Below are 15,861 nucleotides of genomic sequence, written 5' to 3'. Positions count from 1 at the left end.
TATAAGGTTTTATGTGATAGTAAAAGAAGGGTCATGGAGGTTAGCAACATAAGTATGTTTCTTAAATGTGCATGATGAATTTGGCCTGTAGTTTTAATAACACAGTTTACTCCAGTACCACAGACAAAGAGAGAGGGATATAAGCAAACACACAAACAGATGAATAGCTATAAAAATACATCATCTCTCTGGAGGACGTAATAATTATGGTTCAGATAAGGGAAGGTCTGTTACTTCACAGCTGTTTGAGACAATGTAACAGTTGTAAAATCTTCAGGTGAAGCTACAAATCATAACAATCTGCCAGCATGCATTTTCCTTTACCAAATTTACTGAAAATGCTAGCGTTAACGTTAGCTGTTGTAGCTACTTCTGCTTCTGCTGTGTTATTTTCATCTATGTTCTCAGTAATGTCAGTATTGATAGCATTAATTTTGGTCTTCTTTGAAATATTAATGTTACTTGAAAAAAATCTGACATGCATTGCTTGCTGTTGCTTACCGCTGTTGCTTGCTAACTATGGGCTGTGGAAAGCCTCCCTGAGGAGAAACAAGTCATTTCCTCAACAAATAATTTAAAACAACAATATTCCTCTGTTTAAACCATTATATCCACAATTTAAACAGTTTCTTTTGAGTTTTTAATTTTCTTTATAGCTGATTATAATATGCTACCACCTGCAACCACCACTAGGGGGGGGGGGCGTGAGCTCGTGAGCCTCAAGCTAAAGGTGACACTGATGAGCGATGCTGCCTTAAAGGGCAAATTGTAGATGAGAATGAACCGTTTCATTTGACTGTGGTCGACTGCATGTGTGTGCAGATGAAAATAACAGTGTGTGATGAGGTACAATATGGAGATAAACTATTACCTCTCTACTTTTTGATTTTTCTATCTATTCTTAGTCATCTCATGAGAGTCTTGTCTCTAACTGTGAGAGGAAAGAAATGGTTTAAGTAGCAAACTGTTAAGACATTTTTATGTTTGAAATTGTAATGTTGTTAATGCTCCTAATGGTACGACTCTGGCACATTAGGGGAGTTTCCGGTCTTTGCAAATTGGAATTATAAAAAAATAACCCAAATCGGTCATGTTCTGTTTTTGGATCTGAACTTCCAGTCAGTAAAAGCATAGGATATGTTAACCTGATAGACAGTAATCATCACTCGCACTATCAAAATGTACATACTGTGAGTGAATTTTAGTTTCTGATTTGATGGTTTCACTGGGAGTCAGTGTAACCATAGCTCACAGGAAGCATTGCTTTAAGTCACACAGTAAAGGCAGAACAATTTTTTGTCACAATGCAATATGAGAAAAATAGTGTAATCAGAGATTCAGCTATATTCTTCTTAACTTGCATTCATCCAGAGACTGGATTATATAAATGCTTGAGTGCAGAGCAAGGATCTTACTGAGCTCCAGTGGAACTTTGTTTGACTCAGAATTGGCAATTGCAATGTCAGAAGTGCAAGTGCTTTTTTAAAAAATAACTTTACAAAAGACTTTGCAGAACAGCATGAGTTATGAGCCAATTTACAACATGGTGGTAGTGACTGGTATTTAAAATCAGGATTAGAATGACTTTGTTGTCCATTGTGATGGAAATTTTAACTTTGATGTGGCTTATGAGGAAAAAGAACAGCACAACACATCTCAGTGCGTACACAGAGAACAAAACATGTTGAATTAAAGACAGGGAAAATGTGGCAATTACAGCTTTACCACATGGGGACAGCTTTAAGGGGACAACTCCAGTACCTTTTAGCAAAAATATGCTTTAGTCTGTCTAGAAGATGGAAAGTCAACCATGATGTCATTTTCCATTTTGATTGCAGAGTTTGCTTCACGTTGCTTTTGACAGACTGGTGCTCTGCACGTTTCATTACACAAGTTAGGGCTGTAACTGCTAATTATTTTCATTGTCAATTAGCTTTACAATTAATTGATGAAACGAAACCTTCAAAACGACTTAAAAAATTGAAAATTTCCCTGACGCCAATGTGAAAATTGTTTTCTGTGTGTCACCAACAAAACAAAGCTATGAATTATCACATTTCAGAAAGACCGAATGTTTGCTATTTTTGCAGATGGTTGACTATTAATTTTCTGTTGATTGACTACTGAATTAATCAGCTAATTATTTCAGACTAACACAAACAAGTCATTTTATTTTACAAATATGTGAAACACATTGCTTTGTGATGGCAGAATGTCATCATTTGAAACAGTGAATGTCTTGAGCTGTTAATGGATATTTTCTAAATAGCAGACTTGTGAAGCTGGCCCATTGAAAGTAAATTTGGCCAAAACAAAACATAGCATTCTGGTTGTAACTGAAAGGTCGTAAGTGAAGTAGTGCAGCAGCCCAAATCTCTTTCAGTAAGACTTATTAGTTCCTTTTGATTTGTGTTTGGCTGCCTGTCACCCAAACCCATTCCCTGAAATCACATCACTATAATGGTCTAATCAGCACTTAACGAGCCATGTTACACAAAATCAATACACCTTTCCATTTGAGAATGCAGAATATTTGGGTGAGCTGATGAGGAAAGCTCGTGAAAGGGGCAGGAGATGCTGTCGATACACTGCTGCAGTCGTTGGACAGGGAGCCAGCTCAGAGCAGAGGATGCACTTGCCTTCTAAGTTCAGTGATCCTCCTGAGATCCAAGCTTTTACAGCAAAATCCTTTGTTTTGCTGACTAATCATGTATTGATTTTAACAAGTTGTTAAGCCCAAATAAGATTGTCAGGCCACTGCCAAACAACTCTTGTACCAGTGGAGCCTCCAAGAAGAAAGAACTATGCGTCTCCCATTAGGAATACCATTTGACTTCTCTTCTTGATTTATTGGGCTATATGAGAAGTTTTAGCAGAATAACATTTTACTTTGGGGTGTTACTCTTAGTCATATACAGACAGTTGAGCATACTATTTGCACCTTGTTTGATGCATACATTACCTTTCAGGTTGGTGTGGGAGGATGTGTGTCTGTGGAAATATAAATACTTTCTACACACCATCAAATATCTCTCCCACATGTAAGTTGTCACAGAATGTGTTAAGTCTGCAGAAAAAGGGAAGTTACAAATCAAGTTATAGCTAAACACTGGGGGTACCTCAACCTCGCTGGTTCTATTGATGCATAGAGAATAGTTCCTGGGTGCAACATGAATTCACTATTGTGCTGGACTATCTGCTGCCAATGAAAGCCAGCAGGTCTTTTTCATTATTCTTGATAGAACTGCAGAGAGAACATAATGCCAACTTGTTTCCATTTCAGTAGACCTTGGAGCTGCAGATGAATAATATATTGGAGGGAACTCGGGGGTAAATGAATAAATCTCCAGTAGGCGGGGATTTGGAAGGGGAGTGGAAAGTCACATGGAGCTACACCACTACCTTGTGGTAGAGTAAGATATTGCACATGATGATACTAGATGATACTAGAGGGAAGAGGGAAAGTGGGAAGGCAGATTTCAGCAATATATTACTCTAATAATACATTGTTTCCAAGCAGCAAGTTAATTATTACATTCTCATAATTGGTGGCTTCAGTAGGTCTGATTGTCACCATTTTACAACTTTGTTCTAAAGACACACAAACAGACATGCATGTCCTTAGCAAATTTCCGATTATGTTTTCCACTCTCTGTCAACGAATCAGAAAATAGAATTGTTCTGCTCCCCATTAAGATGAGAGCATGTGCGTAACTGCTCCATCCATGCTGGAGATAATTAATATCAATGACCCTGCTGACTTTTCAAATGCATCATACTGGATTTAATGATGATGTGTTATAAACAACCAGAGGGGGAGACGCCCAGCTCTGTGTTTACCGCCAGACCCAGACCAGGGGCTCCAGAGCTGACAGGCAGGACCAGGTGAATAATTATGGCAACTTATTACATTGCTCACATGATATAATTTACTCTACCAGCAAATGGTGGGAATAGATCCAGTGTCACTGTGGATATTGAATTAACTAGGTTTATGCACAAATATAACCCACACTGACGGCAGATACAGTACATCATGCAAGATTAAAGAGGATTTCCATGTGGTTGTAATGGATATTCTGCTTGCTTCATTACTAGTGAATCACTCCTCGTGCATTGTGCTTTACTGTTGAAAATATATTTTACATTTCTCCCAGTATGTAGAAATAAGCTGGGTCGATCACATTTTGTACACAAATCTGGCCAGTGGGCCTGAAGAGAGGTTTTAGCACACCTTAAGAAATGTTTCAGATTGTTAAACTAAGAAAGACTGCTAGCCTTAACATAAATTCATACCTACATAATCAATGCTGATATAGACTGTAACTGGCACATTAAAATCTCATAGCATGCTGGATGAGGGCCATGGACCTTACACACATACAGTACATACACAGGCACATGCCACTCATGGACAATTTTACTCTCAGAGGGCAAGAATGGTGCAGTTCTCCACAGTTAGCAGGCGTTCTGGGGCAAGGAAACTTTGGGTTGGTGGGTTCTTTTTTTGAGGGAAATTGATGTGTATGAGCTTGAGTTCAGTAAAGGCAGAGGCTATGCATAAAAAGAAAACCTGACTCCACTGTCATTGCTTAGCAAAATCTGTAGAGTCCATTAGCTCACCACAATATTCAATCCTTCTTACTGAGCAGACAAGCAAGAGAGGGTGTGTTTATAAAATGTAAACATGTTGTGCTTTTTCCATGAATTTTTCTACAGTTTTATTCAGCCAAAGAAAAAAAAATGATTCGGTTAATCTGCTTAAAAACTGTAAATCCTGTATGTATTTCTCTCTTTAAACAGATTTAAACGGTGTAATCTTTTTTTTAACAGTGATAAGATCATCTGCATATTTCTATTACCTTGGCAATTGTCATACTTTATTGTTATGAATATTTATCTATTCCATACTTTATGTTTTGAAATAAGTTATCTATAAAATATTCACAAAATAAGTTCAATAAGAATTGTGATCCTAAACGTCTGACTTCCGCCTATAGTTGTAGTCAAGCCCTTTTAATAAAACTACAGCTCCCTACAGCATGAAAAGGCTGCTGCTACAAGAAGCCAGAATGTGATTGGTCTATTGGAATCCATGTGACCAAACTGCACGAATGGTTAAAGACTCAAACAGGAAGTGTTGCTGACAGACAAGGGACAGAACGTGAAAGTCAAATTAAAGCAAAAAGTGATATATCGTTAAAAAATACGATTCAATATGTTGTTTTTTGTGCGTTCATGTTGTCGTAGTATGTTGTGTTTTTAATGGTGTTTTATGGTGCGTCTCGGAAGGAGCAGCGTTTATAACGATGTTTCAGGCTGCAGCTAAAGCACAGTCTGTTGCATCAACCCTATCTCAAGCAGTATTGTTAAGTATTCGACATTATTGTAAGAAGACACCGACGAAACTAAGAGTATCCGAAGCACTTTTAGGTGCTGAGTGGGGAGCACATGTCAAAATACAGGTAACATTAATTCCTACTTTTATCTGGTTATTGTGCTTACAAGCTTGCTGCAGCTTGCAGCTACAAGAATTAGTTGTAGCAAAACTTATTAAGAAGATTAGTTCCATTTAAATGTCATTTTTAACCACAAAAAACATGATCATAAGAAAATTATAGCAGTCCACTTAACCAGCTTGTATTTAACGGAATTCTGCCGAGTATATTTACCAAAACTACTAAATCTAGTGTACATGGACTACCCTGCACGTACTGTAGGCCTAAATGAGAAATTGTTAAACTAAGATCTGCTTTCAAAAGGTGACTTTCCTGTTTTTCCTGGATCCCTGCCAACATCTTGAAGTATAACAGTGCTCCACTGTAGTTTTCACACTTTGCTTTCCAAATTATTTGTGAGAGTAAGTCTATATTAATATCACAGACTTCAGAAATGTGCAAAGGATTAATGGACATTAAATACAAGCAAAAATAAGGCATTTCTGTATTACTAGATGGAACAGCTAAGTAGTTTGATCTGTCTTTCTCCTGCAGGGGTGGGTTCGTTCTATCAGACATCAGAAGGTAAATCTCTTTCTTCATGTGAATGACGGGAGCTCATTACAGTCATTGCAGATTGTTGCTGCTTCACACCTAAATGACCCGTAAGGCACTTGTTTGTTTTGTTTGTTTGCTTTAAGATGTGAAGGCTGCACATCCTTAAAATACTCGTACTGTTGTTTACTCTTTTCTTTTTACCAAATTAAGATTGCTCACATTTGGTAGCGCTGTGGAAGTCACAGGCGTTCTTAAGGAAAGTCCACATCGAAAACAGCCAGTTGAACTGGAAGCAGATGAAATCCATGTCATTGGAGAATGTAACCCTGTGGTAATGAAAACTGTGCATGTACATGTATATTATATGTACATATATACACACAATTATATGTAATGGATGTCAATTTTATATGTAATCATTTTGTAGGAAATGTAATATTTTCTTTCAGGATTTTCCCTTTAAAATCAAAGAGAGACACAGCCTTGAGTATATTCGCCAACTTCCTCATCTCAGGTGTAGAACAAACGCCTTTAGCTCCCTGTTGAGAGTACGAAGTGAGGCCACTACAGCCATTCACTCATATTTCAAGGTGAGAACATCAGTGGGGGAGTTTTAAAAGAATGCAGAGCAAGACCTCTTGTTATGTCTTGTTATGTTATTATTGTTTTCAGGAAAATGGCTTTGTGCAGATTCATACTCCAATCATCACCTCAAATGACTGTGAAGGTGCAGGAGAGCTATTTCAGGTCGTGGTGAGTATCTATAGATGTGTTTCCAATGTTCTTAAAGTCAAGGAATTGTGCTATAAATACTTTTTTAGCTTTCTGTGAATCCTATATATTGATGTTTGTATGTGGTTTCACTTCTAGTGTGTGATTGTCAATCAAAGCTCTGAACAGAAGGATAAATGACATTGTTTGAAACCTCAAAAACTCTGCTTTTATCACAGCCATCACACCCAGAAAATGAGGAAGATGAGAACTTTTTCTCTGTCCCAGCCTTCCTGACTGTGTCTGGTCAGCTTCATTTGGAAGTGATGTCAGGGTGAGATCAGCTATATGAATTTATCTTCTAGTTGTCTTCTGCACAATTCACATATTCTACCTATATCCAGAATTTTCATTTGGGATGTACACGTACACTGTGCACACGTACACACTGTCCTAATTATACTGTGTCACTCATTCTCTTGCAGGGCTTTTACTAGAGTCTATACATTTGGGCCAACTTTTCGTGCAGAGAACTCCCAAAGCAGACGCCACCTTGCTGAGTTTTTCATGGTGGAAGCCGAGATCTCCTTCACTCAGTGCTTAGAGGATCTCACCAGGGTACAGAATGTCATTGTCCTTAAATGCAGTATTGCTCTGTTATTTGTGTTTTACTAAGCATTTTTCTGAGTATACAAGTGTCTGAAACCTTTTGGTTTCAATGAAAATAAAAATGAAACAAATGATACCAATCTAATGTGACATTTGAAGTCCCCCTTGTGTTGTGTTGTGTGTGTACCCTCAAAAACTTTAATGACTAAACTGGGCCTGCTCCTTAGGTCATGGAGGACATGTTCAGATCTGCGACGGAGCAGGTCATGGCTCACTGTGCAGAGGATGTGGATTTGTTTCACAAGCATGTAACTCCTGGACACAGGGTGAGTCCTGAAGGATAGTTATTTAACTTAAGTACATAACCTGGCACCTTACAACAACCATCCACAGTCACATCTGAGTTTGTTATTTATTATTATCTCCACCAAAAGTTTTCTTCCTATTGTTTCCATATTCTAAGGACACTGTAGATGCAATACTGAAGAAGAGATTCCCTGTGTAAGTCTTTATTTTTCTGAACATGGTATATAAACATCTGTCAGATGAACAATAAAGTCAGATGTTGAAGGGCTTGAATGAATGATACTACCTCAGTCTATTTTCAGGGTTACCTACAGCGAGGCTATAGACATCCTAAACCGCAGCTCCCAGAAATTTGCTTTCCCAACAAATGTAAGTGGCAGTGGTTTTATTTTCTCATTGGCAGAGCAGACTTCCTATCTACCTCTGCTGTACGTTGCCATTGACACTATCATTCAACAGAGTTTTGTGTTAACCTTAGCTTTTCTTTTCTACAGTGGGGTTGTGACCTTCAGACAGAACATGAGAAGTACCTGGTGAAACACTGTGGCAACATTCCAGTCTTTGTCACTGATTATCCTTATGATCTTAAGCCTTTTTATGCAAGAGACAACCAGGACAGTCCTGAACATACAGTAAGACACAGTTACACTGCTGGGAAAAGCTGTGAATCAATGATTTAGCCACTCAGTTCCTTCCTTGTAACGTCTGGGGGGGTTATCATAGTTATTTGCATATCCGAGCTGAATCGGACTGTCATTTGTGTGTAGGCAGCTGCAGTGGACCTTCTTGTGCCAGGAGTTGGAGAGCTCTGTGGGGGCTCGTTGAGAGAGGAAAGGCTGGATCTGCTGAGGGCTCGGCTGAAAGAGTAAGAACACTCTAGGGGAATTCAGAGGCCTGTGAAAATATATTTAGAATGTGGTCATTAATATTTGTTTAGTTGGTTTAAATTAGTTGTATTTTTATTCACTGAGATCAAGCATAGTCCCAGTAGTGTCGAGGCAGAGTTTCAGTTGCTGTTATAGTAAGAAACTGTTTTCTGTATAACATTAAGCAAAAAACATAAGCCATCTTTTCTGTACTTTCACCACCTCAGTGTGCAGAAGATTAGAGATTTCTGCTGTAAAAATCTGATTCTGAGATGGGTTTTTCACCCACCACATAGTAGGGAAGCTATAGGATGCATTAGACTTTCATATTGTGTATTGATATTCATTTTATAAAAGAACATAAATGAACAGTTAATATATTATACAAAGGAAATAAGACACAACTTTAGATTTTACTGATGGTCATATGTAACTGTGGACAAGAAGAAACCTTTGTCATGTGGTAAACGGCCTTGATTGCTATTTTTTTAAAGGGCAATATCATCCCAGTGGACTAGTGAATGTATCTGTTGTTATCAATCCAACCCCAATATGTACAGCACCTGCTCTGACTTGGTAGCCTTTAGTTAGTTGGAGAAGAGGGTCTGCAAAGAAAGCAAGTTTAGCAGTTTGCACATTGGTCGTTAATACAGTATATGAAAGTGACAATAGAGAAGATTTAGGTCTCAAGTTTATGTTTTGACCAAAAGCTCTTACATGATTTTTCATTCATTTCCAGGGCTGGATTAGAAGACACCTACAGTTGGTAAAAAGAAAAACTCACTTACATTAACAACATTTAAAAACATTGGAAAAGACAAGAAAACGTACAAACCAACAGACTTCTTTTGATGTTTGTATTTATTTTGCAGGTATTTGGAGTTGAGGCATTTTGGCTCTGTCCCTCATGGTGGCTTTGGACTGGGATTTGAACGATATTTGCAATGCATTCTTGGTGTTGACAACATAAAAGATGTGATTCCTTTCCCTAGATTTTCCCATTCTTGCCTTCTGTAGAACACAAATTAAGCACAGCAGATATTTGTTATGTGTGTTTGCGCTGGCAGACATTGAATAAATATGATATTCAACATTGTCGTTTTTGTTGGTTAATGTGTAAATCATTATTATCTGCACTTGTAATATCAAAACAATGATTATTAATATTTGAGATGATTATTTATTGTCAAAAGGGAATTTAATTTTAACAAACTGCATTGACCCAGAGTCTATTTTTTATGACTTCTGGAAGTATTAGTTCCAGAAGTCACCAAAAACGTTAGTTGTGATTGCGATTGTCATGTACTCAACTTTCCACAAGATGGCGCTTTCCCCCCCATAGCATCAAACAGAAAACGCGATTCTTTTAGTCAGCAACAACGGTTGTTGACATTATAATAATACTAATTATTATTTTCCAAGCACAGAAAATAAACGCATCTTCTTGTTAGCTGTGATTGGTATTAAACTATATGAATAATGTCAAATCAGATGCGTTTCAGCATCTGTTTTGTGTCAGTACTGTAGACAAATAGTCCAAATCGATCGGTTACTCCATTATTTAAACTCTCTGGGATCTTGAAGCTACTTTGTGCCAAGCAGCTCCCCGTCCTGTTCATCCGAGCACGGCCCATCCCATTCTGCTCTGTGGGCGTGGTGTGAATTTGGAAAACAAACTGCAGGCACCCAATGATACTTCCTCACCCAGATGAGTTTCCCCGCGGCTCCTTGTCAGCTGGTCGTGCGTAATTCCCCAAGAAACGACTTGCGCCTTTCTTTCCACCAGCTGGGGTTTTGCGCGCTGGTTGTTGCGCACAGTAAGAGAGAGAAAGGCAGCAGCTCCGACCAGCGCTACTTTGATTTTTATCTGATGGGGGGAGTAGACTGCACCAGTGAGAGCCGAACGCCAACAGCACTTTGAACGGGCAAACCTTCGTCATGTACTAGAGACAGACGACAGTTGAAGCGCAAGAGGAAACCGCAAGACACTGACAAACATGAGCGGAGGAGAAATCATTTTCCAAGGCTGGCTGAGAAAGTCACCGCCGGAGAAAAAGCTGAGAAGATATGTGAGTGACTAACACTGTGTTTGTTGGTTAGTTTGGCTGGTTTGGGAGTTTCAGAATTTCTCTGGTTTCTTCCTCTGTCAAGTTGCTGTCTGTTGTATGTTGTCCATCTGCATGTCAGATCAGTGGTGTGACAAGATATTTAAAGTTCAGGTGTAGCAGGTGCATCCCACTACCATCTGGACCTTTCAGTGGCCGAAGAAGGTACCACAGAGCCTGCTACTGAAATACAATTTCAACCCATTACAAGAAACATATCTTTTATATAGTGCTACTGAAATACAATTTCAGTCCATTACAAGAACTCCAGTGAAGCAGGTGCCAGTCTATGTGGAAGGCCATCCACTGTGGGGTCCTACTGTATGACAACTTATAGCCAAGCCGGTGTAAAACCTGACAGCTGTCTCTGATTTGGACTAAATATCTCAGACACCTGCACAAACTGCCATTTGTCTCTTTCTAATCGTGACAAAGTCATATCTAACCAAGCATCAGTGGTTTCATCTTGGCCAAGCCAGCTAACCTCACAACAATAATGATAACTGCACAGCACCCGAGTGCCTTGATAAGGCTTTTCAAGCCAAAGCTGCTAGTCTTTTGGTGGGTGCTGGGTAGTGGACGGGCTGCAAATCAGATAATAGGATTTATGGAGGCAGATAGAACCACAAGACAATCTTCTATAAATACAGCTGTCCACTCTTTATGTACGGTGTTGTATTACCAGGCCTCTCCATGGTCCTGCTAGCTGACCTTGCCATGATGTCATCTCTGTGTTTCATCTGGAAATCCATCTTCAAATGTGATGTCCTCATTGTCTTCCACTTAAAGCTGGCTATTGTTTACATAGACCACCATAGTCAGTGTGGAGCAGCAGCTGCAATGACACAGAGGGGAAAAAAACCTTGCTTGGTTCATGGCAGTACTGTATAAACAAGAGAAAACACACAGGACACACTGGAGCTAACATAATGGCTTTCCACAGGCAGGAGAGCAGGGAGCAGTCTCTCAGCCCTCCTCACCTTCTTTTTCACCCTAAGCAATAATCTCTAAACAACTACGCACTCACACATGCAAGGACGCACACATGGATTCAACCAGAAAACAGTGTCATGAGATGGAGTGTTCAGAACAGACTTGTGAATGTGATAATCTGTCCATCTGAAATTCCTTCCCAAGTCAGGCTACGACAACCAGGGCCCTTTACTCAGCAGAACTGCTGTCATCTTACATATCTGGCATCCTAATGTAGAAGGATAGTTTCAGATACTCTTTTCACATAATCTCAGACACTCCAGCCTGAAGGTGTGTTGAGTTTCTCAAGTAATATGTGTCAGATTTGATTGGCCATTATATTGGAATGAGCAGAGGTGTAAGGAATGTATTGTTCCAGTGCTGTAACTGACAGTGTAAATGCTACAACAGTTTGTACTGCTGTGACTCTTTTAGGAGATTATTTGCAAAAATGATGAAGGGATTTAATCCTTAACAACACATTCCCTGTCAACATTTCACCCTTTTAATTAATGAAGACCTTCCTAGGCCAGATGAGGCCTGTTGTTTGTTAATCAGTAGTTGGTTGTTGAAATGATTGGCTGTTGTATTCAAAAAGTTTCTTGTGGTAGGACATGCAGTTTCTGTAAATGTGGTACAGAGAAACATATGTTAATGCAATGTTATGTAGGAACCAGCGTTAGGAGAGAGTAGAAACTGGTACTACAACCGCAGGTCTGACATGCAAATCATATGCAAAGTCAAGAGAAAAAATGCTCGTGGCAGTTGAAGCCTGGGATGCAACTGGTGGTGACAGGAGACAACATGTTTATGCTCCGTAACCAGCGTGACTAGTTCTGGTTAAATGTTTTCTAATTGTTTACAAAAGTGATTAACTTTAAGCAGTGACTCACTTCTTATACAACAGCTCCTTCCTGCACAAACACACGACAAACATTAACTTCGTGTCCCCCGTGAAACGTGTGACAGCGGTGCTGCAGACGTGCAGATGCTTTCCCTTGTGCTGTGTCTCTCCAAGGATATTTGTTGTGCTGTAATGTTTCAGAGCAGCTTGAATCTCTCGGTAGGAGTCTTGGCTCTTCTTTGGGGCCAGTTGAAACCACAGAGGTGCGCGGTGTTTTAAGGGTAGGTGGGAGTGCCCTAGTTGCTTTTGTTGAACAATTTCCAGAATAAGCAGAAGGAACATGAAAACAACAGACTAATCCAGCAGTTACCCGGTGCCTCTTGCACAGTTCTGAGGTCATTTTACAGACAAAATGCTTCATCATGTCTGCTACATTAACCCCCAAACAATGTTTTTATATATAGTTACTTCATAGCCAACAAAGTTTCACTTATCAAATCAATATACTGTTAAAAATGCATTTCTTGACAGTAGTTTGTTTCTTGACTTGTATCTGTTTCTTCCTAGAGAGACATACTGTATCTCTTTGTGACTTCCAGTGTTGACATATGCATAATAATAAGTCATCTAAGTGAGTCATAGTTTGCATGGACAACGTGAATCATACGTGTGATGTGTCATACTGTAAACAATTTAATTCCTGTTCTCAGGTTGGGATCAGGCTACTGTTGGCTAAACCCTCCCATCTGTCCGTTGTATCTGACATATCAAATGTGTCTGTTCAAATGCAGTAAAGCATTGCCACATTCCAGACAGATCCTATCGGCAAGGTGATAGCTTCTGCTTTCTCCTGCAGTCACTTCTAAAGGGCTTTATACTGTCTTGCCCTTGTAAACGGTGCACGAAAGGAAGAAGAAAAGAGGTGGGGGAAGTCTGAGTTTTCAAGGCAGACATAGCAGAGCAGCAGCAGCGGCCTGTGTCCCACAGTCAGCTGCCGGGTCTGCTGTTGTTTTGCAGAGGGGCTTTGGGAAGTCCTTGCCCTTAGAGGTCAACAGAGAACGCCTCCCAGTTCCTGCTTTGACAGACACCCAGCACTCATACAGACATTTTCCTTGTTCCACTTTATCTGTGGGCCCTCATAATGGGCCTTTCCCCAGAAGCTACAAAACCCGGGTGGCTTTATGTGACTGCAATATCAAAGTCAGATTAGTTTATTATTGTTAGATATGTTCACTTAAAGGGATCATTGTAACTGACAGAAGGCTGCGACCTACATCATTTTCTATGTTGATTAATACGTTGATTAATTTTTTACTTAATCTGCAAAGTTTCACTGAGGATACATTTTTTAGTCTAATTCATTTATTATTCTTATCATAGTTCAAGGTGACCTCAAATTGCTTGTTGTGCGCAATCAATAGCCAAAAACCTAGCCGTTTATTCTCACACTGAAGAAGGTGGAGACTGGATGTTTGTCTTGATCTTAATTATTAATTTGTAGTCAAAATTGTTGTTGATCAGTTTGTCATCTTCTTTCATTACGCTTACTGCCATTCATTTGAAGACTAGAGTAAATAGTTTTTCACTTTAATTATTTTTGTGCAATAATCAGTTTTAATTTATTCCATTTTGTACATTAATTTGTACAAAAGTATCAATCACTGGTGCAACATAATTTTGGTAGAAATAGAGATGAACCTTTTGAAAACGAGATATAGAGCCATGAGATCTCATGACTTTAAAACGTGACAATATTTCTTGTCAAGGTAAAAAGTTGTCTCCTGATATCAGTAGTGTGCCAGAAACTGCAACTCCCTGCTGTGTTTTAACACAAGGGGCTGCATTGGTCAGCGCGTGAGGGGTTGCACGGTGAGTGTTGTAGGTATGTAGGATACGGCCACGTTGTGATGAGTTGATGTGAGTGGCTTCAGTCACGTTTCCAGCCCGTGAGTTTCCATTGCGTTTTGGTTAGCCGTGCTACTAACGTAGCCTACTCTAATACCAATTCTACAGCAGTGTGTCTGTATTGATAGATAGAAGAAACCCACCGTTTAACATCCAGTACTAATGAAAATGCATGGCGTGTCATTATGGTGCATTAATTGTGTCCCAGATTTGACAGTGAATAGGAATGAGTGCTCATGGTAACAAGGTAAACAGAAGAGTCTTCTTCCCGTGGCTGTCCACTTTCTGATTTGCCCCCTTTAAACGTGACTGGTCAGCACATCGCCTTTGGATAGAAGGTCTAGACGCTCACGCCTAGTTAATGCACAGTTGTAAGACCTGAAGAGACCTGTGAAATCATACAGGAGAGAAGCCAGTCACAGTGACATTCACTACAAGGTGACTGGTTAAAACATCTCAAAATGCACCTGCAGTGTTTTGCATTTTGTGACTTTCAGTCAAATAAAAGACACATTTTGTAAATGAAGATATCTTAACACAAGTTCGTCTATTGTCTCATCTCGTGAGTTAAGTGTATCGTCACACCCCTAATGACAGTGTAGAAAGCTAATATTTAATGCCATCATCGTCTGTAATGATAGAGAAGTGGTTTAGACAAATGTTCCTCCACAACGTGTATCACTAAATGTCTGATAGTACAGCCTTGTCATAAAATCCTGTCCTGTGCTATGAACTCTGGTTAGCCTGTATGTTTTCTGTACAAAACCTAATTAGTGCACCACCAGCAGATGCCAGACTTCCTTTGGATGGTACCTACAGGATGTGCTGTGACAGAGGTCTCATGACTGGGAAAAAATTAAATTGGTCTGTGAGTATATAAATGTATTTCCATCTTATCAAGACTCACTCAACTGAGCTGAAAATGTGCTGTTCTGAAGGAAATTGGATCCCATTATTTTTATTTATTTATTTATTACTTCTGATTTGGACCAGCATTGAGAATGTTTTTACTTATTTGTTAATCTTTCAGAAAATACGCTACCTCAGGGGTGATGGTTTCATTTCATGGTGCTTAAAATAAAAAAGAGTCAGACTATAACAACATGGATAATAGGTTTTCTTGACACATTATAATATAGGGAATCTTTCAGGGACCTAAGTGCTTCAGAATAAAGTGCAAGAACAAAGATATTTGATCAGGTGATGTACTACAAGGCAAATTTCTCTGAAATGTGGAAAACAACACACAAGGTACAGTAGAACTGTAATGAAATTGCTCTAACAAAAATGAAAATTTTGGACACCAGTCAATATTTTGATAGTGTGCATCCCTTGGAAGTATAATTCATGTTCTTTAAAAATATTCATATTATTGGAACTTGTTTATGATCCACAGATGCATTGTTCCTAATTGAAGTGGGAGTTGACATTTTGGTCTTTGTTTGAAACGGCTAAGGGTGAGATGTGGAGGCGACTGGCCTGTGAAATATAACTGCAATACTAACAGTTGTAAATATGCCAAAATTAGGGTGACGCGTCTTTCTGTT

At 39.2% G+C, this 15,861-nt stretch overlaps 2 protein-coding genes across 2 annotated transcripts in view; both read left to right on the top strand.

Annotated features, from left to right (window-relative positions):
• Nucleotides 1-5,103: 5,103 nt before the first annotated feature.
• On the top strand, nt 5,104-9,566 carry nars2 (asparaginyl-tRNA synthetase 2, mitochondrial). Its single transcript, XM_020614800.1, has 14 exons — nt 5,104-5,465; nt 5,994-6,103; nt 6,207-6,327; nt 6,446-6,586; nt 6,669-6,749; nt 6,947-7,041; nt 7,193-7,325; nt 7,544-7,642; nt 7,780-7,817; nt 7,925-7,991; nt 8,117-8,254; nt 8,390-8,487; nt 9,228-9,254; nt 9,361-9,566. The coding sequence occupies exons 1-14, from the start codon at nt 5,310-5,312 to the stop codon at nt 9,503-9,505; spliced, it is 1,449 nt and encodes a 482-aa protein (XP_020470456.1). The 5' UTR covers nt 5,104-5,309; the 3' UTR covers nt 9,506-9,566.
• Nucleotides 9,567-10,121: 555 nt separating this feature from the next.
• gab2 (GRB2-associated binding protein 2) overlaps nt 10,122-15,861 on the top strand; it is a 36,463-nt gene continuing 30,723 nt past the window's right edge. Inside the window, exon 1 of the mRNA XM_020614764.1 lies at nt 10,122-10,557. Within this exon, the coding sequence (XP_020470420.1) occupies nt 10,486-10,557 (72 nt within the window). The 5' untranslated portion in view covers nt 10,122-10,485. The remainder of the gene's footprint in view (nt 10,558-15,861) is intronic.

This window comes from Monopterus albus, unplaced genomic scaffold, assembly GCF_001952655.1.
Source record: "Monopterus albus unplaced genomic scaffold, M_albus_1.0 scaffold150.1, whole genome shotgun sequence".
NCBI lineage: Eukaryota > Metazoa > Chordata > Actinopteri > Synbranchiformes > Synbranchidae > Monopterus > Monopterus albus.
The sequence above is the reverse complement of the archived record's forward strand: the minus strand, read 5'-3'. Positions and strand labels throughout refer to the sequence as shown.